Source organism: Gracilinanus agilis, chromosome 4, assembly GCF_016433145.1.
Source record: "Gracilinanus agilis isolate LMUSP501 chromosome 4, AgileGrace, whole genome shotgun sequence".
Taxonomy (NCBI): domain Eukaryota; kingdom Metazoa; phylum Chordata; class Mammalia; order Didelphimorphia; family Didelphidae; genus Gracilinanus; species Gracilinanus agilis.
Genome location: NC_058133.1, coordinates 439,347,151 through 439,366,477, shown reverse-complemented (window position 1 = coordinate 439,366,477; position 19,327 = coordinate 439,347,151). Strand labels below are relative to the sequence as shown.

Sequence of the window (19,327 nt, the reverse complement as noted above, 5' to 3'; positions counted from 1 at the left end):
GGCAGTTTTATTTGTTAAATTTTTCTTTACCTCAAATCAAATTCTGCCCTTTGGGGTCAAGTAGAATATCTTTCAAAAACTTGAAGATAGCAGTCATGGTATCCAAAGAATATGATGAAGACTATAACTATGGCAATTATATCATTCCTATAAGTCTAGCACCCAACAGCCTAAATTCTTAGAAAATATATTCTCTAAGAGAAAAGGATAGAAATAATGCTTGAACTTTGTATTTGTATTATAACAATATTGGAAAGAAATTTGACAACTTAGTAATTTGAAACCGGGCAGAATTTTAAATCTAGAGTGAAAATTCAAAATATATAGTAATCTTCCTGGAAGACAAATACCCACTAACATGTAAAACTTATAGATAATTTTATTCACATGCATCCAAGTAGAACACATTTCAGAATACTTACTCTTCTTTCATCAACTGACTTTGCAGCATGAATCATTCCTTCCAAGCACTTTGAGATGATTGGAACAACTTTACGTTCTGAATCTGCAAATCCTCTGTAACATTCACTGAGTTTGATAGTTCTTCGTTCATCCATTTCCTGAAGATGCTATCAATTAAGAAGTTATAGATGGAAAAAAAAAATCACTAAAGCCCTGAAACAGTTGCAATACACAGAATGAGAATTATGAATCCTTTCAGCACAGCTATATACATCTAAGTCACACACCTTCCTTTATCATTCCAAAGCACTAAATATTAGAATCCTTGAGTTGTTCTGAATTGAATCAGAGCACCCTAGGCCTACATCCCAAGTAACTAGAATAAGTTTACATTTGCCAAAGTACTAGAGAAATAAGGTGATGAAGAGAGTGCACAAAGCAAAATTTTTGCCCATGAAGCTCACACATTAGGCTGGCATCCTCATTAACTAAAGAATCCATTCTATACAGCCACAGTGCTGCACAGTGGGAATAGCAATATAGCCTATATTTGAGTGATATCATGCCAATGTTTGTTTTATTCCTCTACTAGCCAAGGATTCTCATTATATGACCACTCCCATAACTCTTCATATTACTTTCTTCCTTAAACCACCTCCTGGAGTCTGGGATCTCATTAACAAAATGCAGACAGACAAATGGGTAAGAAATCACATGCAGTGGTCTACACTGCAAGGGGAAGTATGGTTTTATCCCAGGGACCAGAAGCCAAGGTGGGCTGAAAGTACTTTATTGCTCACTAGTCTACATTTTATTTGGTAGTCCAGGCTAAGGTCTCTGTGGTCAAGCCAAGCCAGATATAGAGGTTTGGATTACATGTTATAACCTAAGAATTTCACTATTCTGCTAACCCATACTGAGCTCCAGATTTTTCAACATTGCCCGTAATCAAAAGAAAACACACCTTAGCATCCTTTCCACCCAGACTTCTGCTTTTGCAGATACCATATGACTTAACATTGTTCCCTTAAACCATTTCCCTTCATATCTTAGGCAGTATCAGCATCATGTGAACTTCATGTAATCTTTCATTCTTTTACTACTATGAATACCAATTGGGAACCAATTGCTTCAGTGTTCTGGGCTTACAAAAACTCTTGACCACATTATATAATCTAAAAATAAAAAGGTCTAAACTTTCAGGGAAAGAGAAATGCAGCTAAGAATCAGGGGAGCAAATACATTATTTTAAAGATTTCTTTATATCACCCAGTCAAAAAGATACTGATGGCACCCTTACCAATCTTCCACCTATGAGACAATACACCGAAGTACAAGGGTTTAAAAAAAAAAAAAAAAGATACTGATACTGATGAATACAACATGATGATCAAAAGCTAATAATAGTAAACAGGTAGTGTGTGTGTGTGTGTGTGTATATATTCGTTTATATATATGTGTGTGTGTATATGTACATGTATATATTTGTTTGAGGTTTGTAAAGCACTTCACAAATATTATTTTATCCTTATAACAACCCTGAGTTAAGAGCTTTAATTAGTCACATTTTATAGATAATCAAACTTGGGAAAAAAGAGGTTATAATGATTGTCCAGGAGAATATAGGTAGTAACTAAAGCCAAATTTGAAATCAGGTTTTACTGACTTCCAAGTCCAGCATTCTGTTCACTAGATTACTTAAGCCACCCCATTTTCAATTGTTTAGCAAAGTACTTAATGACAAAGAATAATTAACATTTTTTTAAGGNTATATATATATATATATATATATATATATATATATATATATATATTTTGTATTTAGTTCTCTGTATACATGATGTCTCCTCCCATTCTCAAGCAAGTATTAGCTCCTGAAGATAGGAACTGCTTCCCTTTTTAGCTTTGTGAACTCAGCACCTGGCATAGTAATAAATATCTGTTGAGTTTAATTGAATTGAATTCCATGCTCTATGCTTAAAAGTTACTTGTTCTATATTTCGTCCAGTATCATAGTTAACTATCACAATTTATATGACTTCTTCTTACCTTAGTTCCTAGGATAATTTCAAATAAATCATTTCAGAAACTTCAAGGCTGTCTGCTAATTTTAAATCCATTTTTTACAATGTTAACAAAAATTTCTGACAGGTTAAAAAACTGCTGTGAATTTCAAGAAACAAATCTTTTCGATACAAACTTCCTCCTTTCTGTGCTGGTGACAAATGTTCTTTATTCCATCCCCCCAGGTTTCAATAAGCTTTAACCTAATTTCCAATATCTCCTTATCTGCTACTACTTTTTTTGCTTTCACAATGCCTGGATTTTCCTCACTTAAAAAATTTTCACTTGAGTATAAATGCAGATTATAACATATGATTTATCACTTGACTATTTGGGTATATGACTTGGGGTTTTGGTTTTATAAGATTATTTACCGGGGCAGCTGGGTAGCTCATTGGATTGAGAGCCGGGCCTAGAGACAGGAGGTCCTGGGTTCAAATCCGGCCTCAGACACTTCCCAGCTGTGTGACCCTGGGCAAGTCACTTGACCCCTATTGCCTACCCTTACCACCTCTTCCACCTATAAGTCAATACACAGAAGTTAAGGGGTCTAAAACTAAATAAATAAATAAATAAATATAAGATTATTTACCTACAAAAATGAGTAATATGGAAATGTGTTCTGCTTGATAATACATATACAACCCAGACTGAATTGCTTGTCAACTCTGTGATAGGGGAGGGAAACAACATGAATCATGTAACTTGGAAAACTTATGTGGAAATTTGTTATTGAAAAAATAAAGGAAAAAAACCTTCCATTTCTCCCCACCACCTCCTCAAGTTATCATCAAGTTTCTTCTCATTTACAAAGCTAGACTTCTCTAACAACCTCTCTGTCCTTTTTAGCTCTACTTCCCCTTCCTTCTCAACCCCTTCATTGTCCCTATCTTATCCTCACCGTTCAAATTAATTTACCTTTTTAGGTTTCTCAGGACTCTTGTGTTTGTATTTAAAAGTTCCTATTTAGCTATGCTCTTTTCATCAGAAATGCTTGAAAATCCTCTATTCCATTCAAGATATAGTTTTTTCTTTTTAGGATGATAACAGGCCTGTGTGGTCACTATATCTTGTCTTGTATCCAAGACCTCCTTTCCCTTTTAATTAGACCTGAAAGGTCTTGGGTAAGCCTTCCTAAATCCCAAATACTTGAACTACTTTTCTTCCTAAGCCTTTGCTTCCCCCCACCCACCCTCCCCTCTCTCTTATCTCTGATGTAGGAACTGGGGATTTGGAATATAATATTGATGAGACTTTTCCATGTGGAGTTTCCTTCAAAAAGTGAGGGGTAGAACTTTCCTCTCTTCACCAGGCTTTCTGTTTCTACAAGATCTAGGAAGTTTTCTTTATTCTTTCTTTTTAAAAATGTTTTTAAAATCATGGTATTCAAGGAATTCAATGATTCTTACATTATTTCTGATTTGTTTTTTGCATTTTTTAAGACCAAGTTTCATTTTTAATCTCTTGCTTCATTTATAATATATATTCATGAAGCCCTTGTGAAAAACCCTTTTTCCCTTCGAATCATTATTTGTAGTTATTAAAGTTATTTGTTTTGGGGGTAAAGGGGTCCACAAGATTTTCAATAATTTTTTATACGGTTGGTGTTTTCTTTGTTAACCCATGCTTCAGCTTTAGATCCTAAATTAGCAGGGCAAAGCTCCACCACTTGCCACACTTTGCGGTTGGGTAGCCAATTGGGCTAGAATCTCACCCTGGATCACCCGAGTACTTTTGCTGCCTTCCAAACCTCCTGGGCTTAAGTTTCTTTGGATCTTTGAGGTTCCAAACACTGTATCTTTAGGGGCCTCCTAATGAATCTCAGGACAGACTGCAAGAGATTTCAGAGAACCTAAATTACCTAGGTTTTTCTAGTATGAATAATGGAAACTGATCATTCTGCTCCCCAGAGTTTCTAAATTCTCCACTTCGGGATCTCTGACCTCCTTGGGCCTTTCTTGGGAGACCTGCTCTTGATGCCTCTGGACACAGTCTTATTGGCTACATATGTCTGAGATGCTGGTTACACTGAGAGGCTGGGCACAGCTAGCCTGTACTAGTGTTGATTTTGTTGGAGATCCCCTTTCCTATTACCCGTGGGCTTATTGCTGGCTTTTTATGTAGTTCTGGGGTGGGAAAAGTTATTGACTGTAGTTTTGTATCATAATTTTTGCTCATTATTCACTCCAGTGGAAATTCCAGAATTTTACTGAAGATACAGGGGAACTAAGTAATCTGCTGAAAGCCTCCTCCTTTTGCTCTAGAAACATCTTATCAACTCTTCTATTTAGAAAACACAATATTTTCTTACCAAAATTTTAGCCTTGTTAACACTTTCTTTCTCTCTCCTCCCAGGGAAGGGGACCCTACTATCTCTTAAAACCTTTCAAACTATTTCCTCACCCAGAGTTCTCCATGGGGGGTCCCCTGGAATTCTAGGTGAGGCTTGACCCTGTATCTTGCAGGAATTCCACCCCGCCATTTTCCATGTTGCAACCTTCCATGCTTCTTTTGAATGGCAGTTTTATTTGTTAAATTTTTCTTTACCTCAAATCAAATTCTGCCCTTTGGGGTCAAGTAGAATATCTTTCAAAAACTTGAAGATAGCAGTCATGGTATCCAAAGAATATGATGAAGACTACAACTATGGCAATTATATCATTCCTATAAGTCTAGCACCCAACAGCCTAAATTCTTAGAAAATATATTCTCTAAGAGAAAAGGATAGAAATAATGCTTGAACTTTGTATTTGTATTATAACAATATTGGAAAGAAATTTGACAACTTAGTAATTTGAAACCGGGCAGAATTTTAAATCTAGAGTGAAAATTCAAAATATATAGTAATCTTCCTGGAAGACAAATACCCACTAACATGTAAAACTTATAGATAATTTTATTCACATGCATCCAAGTAGAACACATTTCAGAATACTTACTCTTCTTTCATCAACTGACTTTGCAGCATGAATCATTCCTTCCAAGCACTTTGAGATGATTGGAACAACTTTACGTTCTGAATCTGCAAATCCTCTGTAACATTCACTGAGTTTGATAGTTCTTCGTTCATCCATTTCCTGAAGATGCTATCAATTAAGAAGTTATAGATGGAAAAAAAAATCACTAAAGCCCTGAAACAGTTGCAATACACAGAATGAGAATTATGAATCCTTTCAGCACAGCTATATACATCTAAGTCACACACCTTCCTTTATCATTCCAAAGCACTAAATATTAGAATCCTTGAGTTGTTCTGAATTGAATCAGAGCACCCTAGGCCTACATCCCAAGTAACTAGAATAAGTTTACATTTGCCAAAGTACTAGAGAAATAAGGTGATGAAGAGAGTGCACAAAGCAAAATTTTTGCCCATGAAGCTCACACATTAGGCTGGCATCCTCATTAACTAAAGAATCCATTCTATACAGCCACAGTGCTGCACAGTGGGAATAGCAATATAGCCTATATTTGAGTGATATCATGCCAATGTTTGTTTTATTCCTCTACTAGCCAAGGATTCTCATTATATGACCACTCCCATAACTCTTCATATTACTTTCTTCCTTAAACCACCTCCTGGAGTCTGGGATCTCATTAACAAAATGCAGACAGACAAATGGGTAAGAAATCACATGCAGTGGTCTACACTGCAAGGGGAAGTATGGTTTTATCCCAGGGACCAGAAGCCAAGGTGGGCTGAAAGTACTTTATTGCTCACTAGTCTACATTTTATTTGGTAGTCCAGGCTAAGGTCTCTGTGGTCAAGCCAAGCCAGATATAGAGGTTTGGATTACATGTTATAACCTAAGAATTTCACTATTCTGCTAACCCATACTGAGCTCCAGATTTTTCAACATTGCCCGTAATCAAAAGAAAACACACCTTAGCATCCTTTCCACCCAGACTTCTGCTTTTGCAGATACCATATGACTTAACATTGTTCCCTTAAACCATTTCCCTTCATATCTTAGGCAGTATCAGCATCATGTGAACTTCATGTAATCTTTCATTCTTTTACTACTATGAATACCAATTGGGAACCAATTGCTTCAGTGTTCTGGGCTTACAAAAACTCTTGACCACATTATATAATCTAAAAATAAAAAAGTCTAAACTTTCAGGGAAAGAGAAATGCAGCTAAGAATCAGGGGAGCAAATACATTATTTTAAAGATTTCTTTATATCACCCAGTCAAAAAGATACTGATGGCACCCTTACCAATCTTCCACCTATGAGACAATACACCGAAGTACAAGGGTTTAAAAAAAAAAAAAAAAAAAGATACTGATACTGATGAATACAACATGATGATCAAAAGCTAATAATAGTAAACAGGTAGTGTGTGTGTGTGTGTGTGTGTGTGTGTGTGTGTGTGTGTGTGTATATATTCGTTTATATATATGTGTGTGTATATGTACATGTATATATTTGTTTGAGGTTTGTAAAGCACTTCACAAATATTATTTTATCCTTATAACAACCCTGAGTTAAGAGCTTTAATTAGTCACATTTTATAGATAATCAAACTTGGGAAAAAAGAGGTTATAATGATTGTCCAGGAGAATATAGGTAGTAACTAAAGCCAAATTTGCAATCAGGTTTTACTGACTTCCAAGTCCAGCATTCTGTTAACTAGATTACTTAAGCCACCCCATTTTCAATTGTTTAGCAAAGCACTTAATGACAAAGAATAATTAACATTTTTTTTAAGGTTTCTTTTTTTATTTTTGTGGGTTATCTTAATTTTTTGGTAATTTTCAATCTAAAAAAGCTGACAAGATATTTTTTATATAATCATGAAGACTTAACTTATTAATAATTTTGGTGAACAGCTGATCTAGAAACCTATCAGCACTCTGGATTTTAGAGACAAAATGCAAAATTATAAAAACTTTCACCCATTTACTATAGGATTAATTTCATTTGCACAACTTACCTTATAAATCTGAGGAATGACTATGTAAAAATGTTTGTGCTGTTCTCCGTTAAAGTTCTGAAGTTGTGCAGCATATTCATTTTTATTCTCATCAGCCATGTGTGTACGAAGATTCAGCTGCTGCTTAGCCTGCAAAGAAATACATCAGACTCAGCCATTACGAATTAAAAATGCATGGTTAAATAATTATTTGAAGATGCACACTTTTATGGACTAGATTTTATAAGTGGATATGTTAGTATTGGGTATTAAGAAGACAATGATACCAACTTTTTTTAAAGATACCAGAATATTATTTAGTTCCATTGGATCTAAACTGCACTAAATTGATCTGATAGTTTAAATAATTAACTCTTAAGTTGATAGTTCAACTTAACATCATAGAAAAAAATAAAAATCTCAAATGCCTTAAAAATTGTACAGTATCTGAAAATAACAGCTAGCTCATATTTTTTATCAGTATAACAAAAAAATCAGATGCAAACTGTACTAATAAATACTAATTATTTTTTCTATAATTTATTTTTCCCTCAAAGGTCTTTTATTTTATTTTTAAAATTAATTAGTTAATTAATTTAGAATATTTTCCATGGTTACATGATACATGTTCTTTCCCTCCCTTCTTCCCCTTCCCCCTCCCAGAGCTGACAAGCAAATCCACTGGGTTATATGTGTATCATTGTTCAAAACCTGTTTCCATATTATTAATATTTGCAATAGTGATCATTTAAAGCGAAAATCCTCAATCATATCCCCATCAAACCATGTGATCAATCATTTGTGTTTCTTTTGCATTTCTGCTCCCACAGTTCTTCCTCTGAATATGGCTAGTTTTCTTCCTCATAAGTCCTTCAGCCTTGCTCTGGATCCTTGCATTGCTGCTAGTAGAGAAATCCATTACGTTTGATTGTACCACAGTGTATCGGCCTCTGTGTACAATGTTCTCCTGGTTCTGCTCCTTTCACTCTGCATCAGTTCCTGCAGGTCTTTCCAGTTTACATGGAATTTACTAATTATTATTATTGTTGCTCCTGTTACATATTAATTCTAGGTTCACTGAATGTTGTACAGAAATCCCTTTTCTATAATAAAAGGGGGACGGGGAAGTATGTTCAATTTGGAGTCCATCTCTTACATATGATCCTTTATCTCTACTCATACAGCCACAACTTTATAGTTCAAGTTCTTATAACCTGCCAACCAAATTATTGCTATAGTCTTCTAACTGGTCTTCTTTTCTCAAATCTCTCCCTATTCAATTACCAAAGTGACTTTTTCCCTTTTATTGTTAGTTTTTTTCAATTAACAAGTTTTTTTCAGTCTCACTCTCCTCCAATGGGGGGGGTGAGGGGGGGTACACACAAAATCCTTATAACAAATAAACATTGTCAAATAAAACAAACTGCCACACTGATCACATTCAAAGATATGTCTGACCCCAAAAAATAATAAGGAAAAAGACTTGCACAAAAATATTTATAGCCACGCTTTTTGTGGTGGCAAAAAATTGGAAAATGAGGGGATGCCCTTCAATTGGGGAATGGCTGAAAAAATTGTGGTATCTGTTGGTGATGGAATACTATTGTGCTCAAAGGAATAAAGAACTGGAGGAATTCTATGTGAACTGGAAAGACCTCCAGGAATTGATGTAGAGTGAAAGGAGCAGATCCAGGAGATCATTGTACATAGAGACTGATACACTGTGGTACAATCTAATTAATGGACTTAAGCAGCAATGCAGTGATCCAGGACAATTCTAAAGGACTTATGAGAAAGAACACTATCTAAATCCTGAGAAAGAACTGAGGGAACAGAAATACCGAAGAAAAACATATGGTTGATCATATGGTTCAATGGAGATAGGATTGGGGATATTGACTTTAAATTGATCACTCTATTGCAAATATTAATAATATGGAAATAGGTCTTGGACCAATGATACATGCAAAACCCAGTTGAATTGCTCGTTGGTTACAGGAGGGGAGGAGGGAAAGAACATGAATCATGTAACCATGGGAAAATATTCTAAATTAAATAAATTGATTAATTTTTAAAAATTATGTATCATTCTATATATTACTCCCAACACCTCTCTATAATGAAATATTTACTACACTTCATCAGTCTTACGGAATTATGATTAATCAGTACACTGATCACAGTGCTTAAGTCTTTCAAACTGTTGGGTTTTACAATTCAAAAATTATCCTTCTGATTTTGGACTACTTCACTCTTCATCAGTCCATATAAATCATTCCTGGTTTCTCAGAAAACATTCCTTTCTTCATTTCTTATAACAGAATAATATACCATAACTTGGTCAGCCATTCACCAGCTAATAAACATTCTCCTATACTTTCTAGTTCTATAAGAGTTGCTATAAATATTTCTATATATATAGAGCCTTTTCTCCTTTCTTGGATTTCCTTGAGGTAGAGATGATATCCCTCAGTCAAAGAGTATGCACACTTTAGGAACTTTCTGGGTATAATTCTAAACTGTTTTCCAGAATGGCTAGGCAATTCACATTACCATCAATATCAACATGACTCCTTCCTTGCAACTCTTTCAAAGTCTCATTTCCTTTTCTCAACTTGGTTCATCTGATGGGTGTGAGTCAGAACCTCAGAATTACTTTAATTTGTAGTTTTAATTATTACTGATCTTCAGCATTTTTCATGACTTGAATGTTTTTCCTTAAAGGCTATCTATTCTTATCCTTTGACCTTTTAACATTTGGGGGATAAATTTTATTCTCATAAATATGAATTAGCTACTTATACATCTTGACAATGAGACCTTTATCACAGAATCTTAATGCAACTATTTCCTTTCTAATCTTAGCCACATAAGAGGCCATTAAGCTATCTCACTCTTGTAATACCCTCACAAACAACACCCCCCCCCAAAAAAAAAATCCACAGAATCAATGCTAAAAGTGACAAAAGCAGACAGAGGTCAAGAGTGAAACTTGAATAGCCAGTGATAACTCAGGAAGGTCTCGGATTTCCCTGGCTTCAGTGTCACCACCACCAAAGGTCCTGGGGACAGGAACAGAGCAAACAAGACTGGAATCAACAAGCCATCCCTGGGGGCAAAAGGCAACCTCACTTTGCTTGCTAAAGCCCTAAAGCTTGAATCCCTATGGATACCACTGGAATCTACAGGAAGAGGGGCCCTAGGATCAGCTATGTCTGCCACAGGCCAGTTGACAGCTAAAGACAAAAGGAGTAGACACCAGGGAGCCTAGGGCACCAGGCCCTATGGGCAGGAATTCAAGCCTTGATGCTAAGGAATAAGGATCTTTGGAGGCCATGGATGCCTGTTCTATACCAGGCTGTGACAGTGGAAGAGAAGGGGGAAGGAAGGAGAGTCCACTGCTGAATATGATTGCTGAGGAACTAGGCAGTGGTTCCCAAACTTTTTTGGCCTACCGCCCCCTTTCCAGATAAAATATTACTTAGCCCCCCTAGAAATTATTTTTTTAATTTTAATAGCAATTAATAGGAAAGATAAATGCACCTCTGGCCATCACCACCCCCCTGGATCACTGCAGCACCCACCAGGGGCCGGTGGCACCCACTTTGGGAATCACTGGACTAGAGCCTCATCAGCTATGGTTATTCCCAAGAGAATAAAGTCCCTGGTTGCTGCCAGCCATAGGGAAGGCTAACTGGCTGCTTTGCAGCTGCAATGGCAGAACTGCTCTAAATTGGAGCATCAGAGGTCAATCACACACTAGAGTTTGGGCAGGGGCCTGACAGTACCTTAGACCTTGGACTATAAAAAGAATTAACTAAATATGGCCCAAGAAAAAACAAACATATAAAAAAATCCTAAAACCTGAGGCAACACACCCTAGCACCTTAGGAACCCTGAGACTCCAGCAAGAAGTCAATAGTTAAGTCTATTGGTCTGGTAGCTAAAATTTTTTAAAGTAAAAATAAAATGAATAAGCAAATGAAAAAGAACCCAACTACTGATAGTTATTATGTCCTCCCCTCAAACTCAGAGGACAATGAATTAAAACACACCTGTTTCAAAAACTGCAAAGAAATTCAATAAATGGCCACAAGCTCAAAAAAAAGTTTTTGGAAGAGCTTTTAAAAAGACCTCAAAAATCAAATGACAGAAGTTGAGAAAAAATTAGCAGGGGGCAGCTGGGTAGCTCAGTGGATTGAAAGCCAGGTCTAGAGATGGGAGGTCCTATGTTCAAATCCGGCCTCAGACACTTCCCAGCTGTATGACCCTGGGCAAGTCACTTGAACCCCATGGCCTAGCCCTTACCACTCTTCTGCCTTGGAGCCAATACACAGTATAGATTCCCAAGACAGAAAGTAAGGGTTTAAAAAAAAAAAAAGAAAGAAAAAATTGGGAAAAAAATTAAGAGCAATGCAAGAAAATTATGAAAGATCATTCAAACTGGAAAAAAGATTCAGAAACTCACAGGAGAAGATAATGTATTTAGAACTAGAATTAGACAAGGGAAGCTAATGATTTCCTAGGATAATAATAATAATAAAGCAAAATCAAAAGAATTAAATAATGGAAGAGAATTATGAAACATCTTATCACAAAAACAACAGAAATGGGAAACAAATCAAGGAAAGACAATATAATAATAGTTTGACTCCCAGAGAGTCATGATCAAAAGAGAGTTTCGATACCATACTCTAAGAAATCATCATGGAAAGCTGTCTAGGAATTCTAGAATCAGAGGGTAAAATAGAAATTGAAAGAATTCACTAATCACCTCAAGAGATCCAAAGATGAAAATGTACAAGAACATCATTGCTAAGTGCCATAGCTCCCAGATTAAAGAGAAAATAGTAAAAGCAACAGGAAAAAAAAAATTAATACTGTGGAGCTACAGTCAGAATAATACAAGACTTGGAAGCCACAACATTAAAAGAATGTAACGCAAAGAACATTTCATAAAACAAAAGAACTGGGCTAAAACCAAGAATAAGATACCTAGCAAAGATGAACATAACTACAAAAGGTAAAAACTGGACATTTAATGAACTAAAGCAGTAATGGGCAAACTACAGCCCGTGGGCCAGATGCAGCCCCCTGAAATGTTCTATCTGGCTGCGCAACATTATTTCTAATCTGACAAATACAATGAGTAGGATACGATACAATGAGTAGGATACGGTACAATGAAACTTCGAAAGAGTTGCCTTAGAAACAGACTGACAGATGAGCATTTCCTTTCCTTTAGCACCGTCTTTAAAAAGTTTGCCCATCACTGAACTAAAGGAATTTCAACTATTCCTGGGGAAAAACCCAGAGCTCAACAGAAAACTGGATCTATAAGAAACCTACAAAGTAATGAGAGACAAATCATAAGCAACTCAAAGTGTTTGGTTCCTGTATGGGAAAATCTCTTCTATGGTCCCTGGTAATGGTGTCATTGCCTCAATATTTTGAAGGGGCATGTATGGATGAAACACTAGAAGTTAAGGTGAATGTAATAGAATAAGTCAAAATGGCAGAGGAGTGGATCTGGAGAAGATAGGATAGAATGACTATTTCATATGGAGAAAGAAAAAGTTGGAGGAACTGCTATGGAGAAGGGAAGGAGAAGCTGGTAGTACCAGAACCCTACTCTCACCAAACCTGGGATTAAGAGAAAACATACAGAATTAGAAGAGTAAAAATCTTCTTAATATGCAAAGAAACAAGAGAGAAAGGGGATGGGATAAAGAAGGGACTAGAAGTCTCCTTGGGGGACTGAGGGACTAAGAGAAGGAAGGGTAGGTTAAGAGAAAGGAGGGCAAGGGGATAGGAGGAGGAAAGGAAGGGATACCTAGAGGGGTGTATATATCAAGAAGTAGGGGGTTAAAGTGAGGGGATAGGTAAGGACTCAGGACAAGACTGGGGATGAATTTTTAGAATCAAATTCATTCCAAGAAGTAGGAGTACACTTAGATAGCACTTAAGTAGGAGTGGAGAAGATAAAAGGAAGGAATTTTTAGAAGGCTGGATAAGTATAGAATTAAAAGGTAAGGGAAAAAGGGAAAGGGAGAGATCTTTGGAAAGGTGGGATAATTTGGAACTAGGAAGGTAAGGGGAGAGGATACAGGAGGATTTCTGGTAAGGGGTATGAGTTGGAGAGGCACTGGTCAAAGGAAACTGGACATCTGAGGAAGAATAGAATGGAAAGAAAGGAAGAGAGGGACTAACAATAAAGAGGAATAGAGGAGATGGAAATGCACAGCTAGTAATTTTGATATTGAATGTAAAGGAGATTAATTCAACCATGAGAAAAAAATGGATAGTAGAAAAGATAAAAAAATCAGGATTAGACAATGTGCTATTGTGGCATATCATCAGGTATATTATCATTTTTGAAAGTATTATTGATGCATGGTTACTGTAACCTATCTACTCAAGTATGAGACATATGTGCCTGCCTGTGTCCACATATATTCGTGGGTGGACATAGGCAGGCACATATGGCGCCCAAGAGTGGATTTTAAAGCACCTGGGAAGACATATTTGGCTCAAGGTTGGAAACAGCACAGCAGACCTGCTCATTGGCCAGTGAGGTGAGTTGTACCAGTCTGGAGGATGGGTCAAAAAAATGTCTTCTCATACTTGTTATATTAGATTATTGAAGTCTTTAATACAAAAGAAAGGAATTAAGATATCAGAGCTCAGAACACTAATTAAGGTTATCCTAAAATTTCATCCCAATTTTCCATCTAAAGGGCGTAGTTACTACACAAGAATGGGATCAAATAGGTCAGATAATGAAGCAAAATCAGGATAAGGAACAAAAACTATCTTAAGATATAAAGAACACATGGAATATTGTACGGATGGCATTAGCAGCAGACCCTCTCCGAGATTCCATGGATCAATCTGAAACACCTTTAGAATCTCCCAGCCCTCATTCCTCACTATCTGTACCCTCCTTCTACTTCCTTTTCTCCTTTAACTCTGGATCCAACATTGCTCTCACCAGCAGACTCTAAACTTTCACACTCATCTACCCCACCCCCACCCTTTCATCATGCAACAGACCCTTCCTTTCACACTCTACCTCCACCTTCAGCACTGCCTACCAATAACAAAGCCATGGGTACACTCACCCTAACTTATTTCAAATGAACTCTCCAATCTCACCTACTCCCCCCACCACTATCCCAGATGCAGTTAGTGAAAATACAGCTATTTCTCCTCCCCCACTCTCTGCCGCTCCATTTAACATTCTCCCTCCACCACCTTTAACCAGTACAGCGAACTCCCCTCTTCCCACACAGCCTCCTTTCCCACCTCTAACACCTCAAGGTAATAAAGTCACCTCAGTCAGACAGGTGATACAAAAAAGTACCTCCAGAAGAAAGAGCTGAACTCCTAGCATACCCTGTAACAATCCTCAGAACCCTAATGAACAATTGGCAAGAGCACAGAGCTTTTGAATTCAAAACCCTTAAAGTGCTTAGAGACAGTGTAGTTCAGAATGGAAATACAGCTCCATTCACTATAGCACTCATTAGAAATATTAGCCAACAGTTTTTTGCAGGAGACGTCTTAGCAGAATCTACACTTAATGGTGATGATTATTTACATTGGAAATTAAAATTTCAAGATTTATGTAAAGAATAGGCCAGAGCCAATAGACAAGCTGGATTGAATGTTTCTTATGATCAATTAGTAGGTCAAGGAGACTTTGCACTCCTTGATAGGCAGATATTATATACAGAACAGACCTATAGTCAAATTGCCTTGGCAGCAAAATGGGCGTGGCAATCTTTGCCATCAAAAGAAAAGGTGGCAAATTCATATACAGAAATTATACAAAAGCTATCAGAAAACTTTGCAGACTTTGTAGATCGCTTGTCTACTGCTATAAAACGACAAATTCCTCATGAAGGAGCCACAGAAATTCTCTTAAAGGATCTTGCCTATAGAAATTCTAATTCAGATTCAAAGAAGGCATTGGCTCCCATTAAGGCAACAGGTTCAATATTGGATTTCATAAGGGCCTGCCAAGACATAGGCACATTGGAACATGAGAATACCTTAGCAGTACAAATTTTAAAAATCCAGTGGTCCTTGCTTTGTCTGTGGCTGTACTGGTCATTTTCAGAAGTCCTGCCCCAAATTACAACCAAAGCCTCCTCTCAGTATATGCCCAAAATGTCACTGGGCATCTCAATGTAGGGACAGAGCTTTAAATAATCAAAACCACAATGCTCCTACACAATTTTCAAAAAACTAATCTCCGGGAAGGTCTCGGGCCCAGGGCAAATTTGAGGCAGAAAAAAGGCCACCCTTCCTAAAAAATGTGAAAAGGCCATAAATTCTCTGACACACAAGGAGACAAATTTTACTGTCAATGCAGATTCAGATTTAGTAATTACAGCTCAAATGGGACTCTGCCCCATTCCTACAAACCTTAACTTCTCTGCTTCTCAAGAATATATAGGCTTGTTAGTAGGCAAACACAATTTACTTTCACAAGGCTTAGAAATCTTACCTCAGGTGATAGACCTATCAGTGAAGGAAAAAGTCAGTATCCTAGCAAGAGCTAACTCATCATATACCATCACAAAAGGAATGGAAATAGCCACATTACTTTTACTGCCTTTAGAACTTCACTAATTAAAAAGGACAATAAGGAAACAGAGCACTTTGAAACACAAATTCCAAAATTATATTGGACACAAAAAATTACTAGGATCAGGTTAATCATGTCCTTTTATGTAGAAAATGAAACATAATAGGCTTTTTAGATTCTGGAGCCGACATGTCAGTGATCTCCATAAATGATTGGCCTGAATCTTGGGAAACAACTTCCCCTCAGCATCAGTTAGTGGGCATTGGGGTTCCCAAGAAAATCCAACAATCAGCCAGAGAATTATCATGGTCTGATGATGAAGGCCACACTGGGATATTTCAGCCTTATATTTTAGACATTCCACAATCTCTTTGGGGTAGAGATATTTTGGCTGAGATGAATTTGACACTAACCACATCCAATTCGACACAAACAAAGTTTTTAGGGTCTGTAAGGGACCCCACAACCAAATTTGCAGATCCAATAACTTGGATTCATCCCAAGCCTGTATGGGTCAATCAATAGCCTATATCCATTTGAATGAATTAATACAGGAACAGCTAAACTTAGGGCACATTAAAGAGTCCAACAACACATGGAACATACCTATCTTCCTAGTCCCCAAAAAGTCAACGAAAAGGAGGTTAGTACATGATTTAAGGAAAGTTAATGAACAAATGCTTGATATGGGAACACACCAACCAGCCATCCCTTCCCCTAGCCCCATTCCCATGAATAGGAATCTTATAGTGATTGATTTAAAAGGTTGTTTTTTCCACATTCCTCTATCCCCAGAGGACTGCCACAGATTTGCCTTTTTGGTTCCATCTATAAATTTCAAATCACCTTTTAAACGCTATGAATAGCAAATATTACCTCAAGGAATGAAAAACAGCAGCACATTGTGTCAAAAATTTGTTGCCCAAGCCCTGGAAGAAGTAAGGGAGAAATATAAAAAGGAATATATCTGCCAATATTTTGACGATATCATCCTTGCAGCGCCATCCCATGGCATAGTTCAGGAAATGCTAGCAGACACAGAAGCAGCTTTAAAAAAAAAAAAAAACCTGGCAATATCCCCTGAGAAGATTCAAATTAAACCTCCTTATAAATATCTAGGCACATTTGCTTACTCACAAGAAATTAAGCCACAAAAAATAGAAATTCATAGGGATTGTCTAAAAACTCTAAATGATTTTCAAAAATTAATGGGTGATATAAACTGGCTTAGGCCTTTCCTGAAAATAACAACAGGATAATTAGAACACTTATTTGTCACTCTAAGGGGTGACCCTTCACTTTCCTCACCCATAGTACTTTCACCTGAGGCTGAGTGAATTAAAAAAGGTAGAAGCAGCTTTGTCAACAGCCAGATTATTTAGAATTGACCCTTCTCTCCCTTTAGTAGCCTCAGTCATAAGTACAAGGTACACACCCACCATTGCATTACCTCAAGGGGACCACATAATTGAATGATTGCATTTATCTAATCAACAAACTAAATCCCTCACTAGTTATTTAGAACTTATAGTGCTACTAATTATTCAAATCAGAAAAAGATCTCAACAACTCATTGGTTGTGATCCTGATACCATTCATCTCCCTATCACACAGGAACAAATTCAAAATTTATTTGCACAGTCCCTACCATGGCAAATTGCTCTTGCAGATTTTACAGGACAGATTGATAATCATATTCCTAGTAATAAAATATTACAATTTATAAAATTAACTCCTATTATTTTTCCAAAGATAACATCTATGCATCCTATTATTGATGCTGTGAATATTTTCACTGATGCATCAAAAAATAGTAAGGCAGGAGCAGTTGTAAATGATCATGTGATGTTGTTGCACACACATTTCTCCACAAAAAGCTGAATTGGCAGCAGTCAGAATTGTACTTAAGCATGTCAGAGAACCCTGCAACACCATATGCGATTCCTTGCATGTTGTAAACTTAGGGGGGCAGCTGGGTAGCTCAGTGGATTGAGAGCCAGGCCTAGAGACGGGAGGTCCTAGGTTCAAATCCGGCCTCAGACACTTCCCAGCTGTGTGACCCTGGGCAAGTCACTTGACCCCCATTGCCCACCCTTACCACTCTTCCACCTATGAGCCAATGCACAGAAGTTAAGGGTTTAAAGAAAAAGAAAGAAAGAAAAATGTTGTAAACTTAGTTAACTCCTTAGAATCTGCAAAAATCAAACCTATCCAGGATGAAGAATTATTCCTTTTATTTCATACCACACAAACTGTAATCCTGAAAAGACAGAACAAATTTTTCATAACACACATTTGTTCTCACACAAACCTCCCCAGACCTCTGACTGAGGGAAATTCAAAAGTGGATGCATTAGTAGCCTCTGCCTTTCAAGAAGCGGTTAATTCACACTCTATTACATCAGAATACCAAATCTCTTAAATCTCAATTTGATGTAACCAAAAGACAGGCAAAAGAAATAATTCAGCAATGTAGTTCTTGTGCACCTTTTTCTTCCACTCCCCTTCCAGCAGGAGTGAACCCCCGAGGTTTAAAAGCTAATCAACTAAGGCAAATGGATGTGACCCCACATGCTCGTTTTGGAAGATTAAAATACATACATGTAATTGTCGATACATTTTCTCATGTTATATGGGCTAGAGCTCAGAATGGAGAAAAAACAGGTCATGTTATTGCACATCTTTTAGAATCATTTACACATTTGGGCATTCCCAAACAGATTAAAACAGATAATGGAACTGCATATACCAGCAAAAGATTTGCAGAATTTTGCAAATTATGAAATATATCACATAAGACAGGGATCCCAGGTAACTCCACAGGATAAGCTACTGCGGAAAGGGCTAACAGAACTCTAAAAGCACAAATTCAAAAACAAAAAGGAGAATAACCAGGTAATTTATGAAGGCAATATCACAAAACCTAAGCCTATCAATCCAAATAAATTATTAAAAATGGTACTCCTGACCATCAATCACTTCTCCATCCCAGAAGGACTGTCTGCTACTCCTATGCAAAAGCATTTTGAGTGTAACGAAAAGGATTACACTGTAAAGCAGCCCTGGGTTTTTTGGAGATTACCAGGAGAAAAAGACTATAGGGGACCCAATAGGATGATAACATTGGTTCCAGGGTTTGCTTGCATTTCCACAAATAATGGAAACATCTGGACACCCACCAAGCACATCAAACCATGGAGAGGACCAGATCCAGATGCAGATGGAGCAGATATGCATCCAGGACCGAGCACACCACTACATACAGCTCAGGATCAGGAAGAGAAGCAGACAAACACCACAGATGACATCGATCACTTGCACACCAGCAACACTCACAACACACCTGGCGAGAT

General features: G+C 37.1%; 1 protein-coding gene across 1 annotated transcript in view; it reads right to left on the bottom strand.

Moving 5' to 3' along the window:
• FNBP1L (formin binding protein 1 like) overlaps positions 1 to 19,327 on the bottom strand; it is a 108,909-nt gene that overhangs the window by 32,253 nt on the left and 57,329 nt on the right. Inside the window, exons 7-8 of the mRNA XM_044672003.1 lie at positions 7,403 to 7,531; positions 5,406 to 5,552 (exon numbers count right to left, since the gene is read on the bottom strand). Coding sequence (XP_044527938.1) covers positions 5,406 to 5,552; positions 7,403 to 7,531 — 276 coding nt within the window. The remainder of the gene's footprint in view (positions 1 to 5,405; positions 5,553 to 7,402; positions 7,532 to 19,327) is intronic.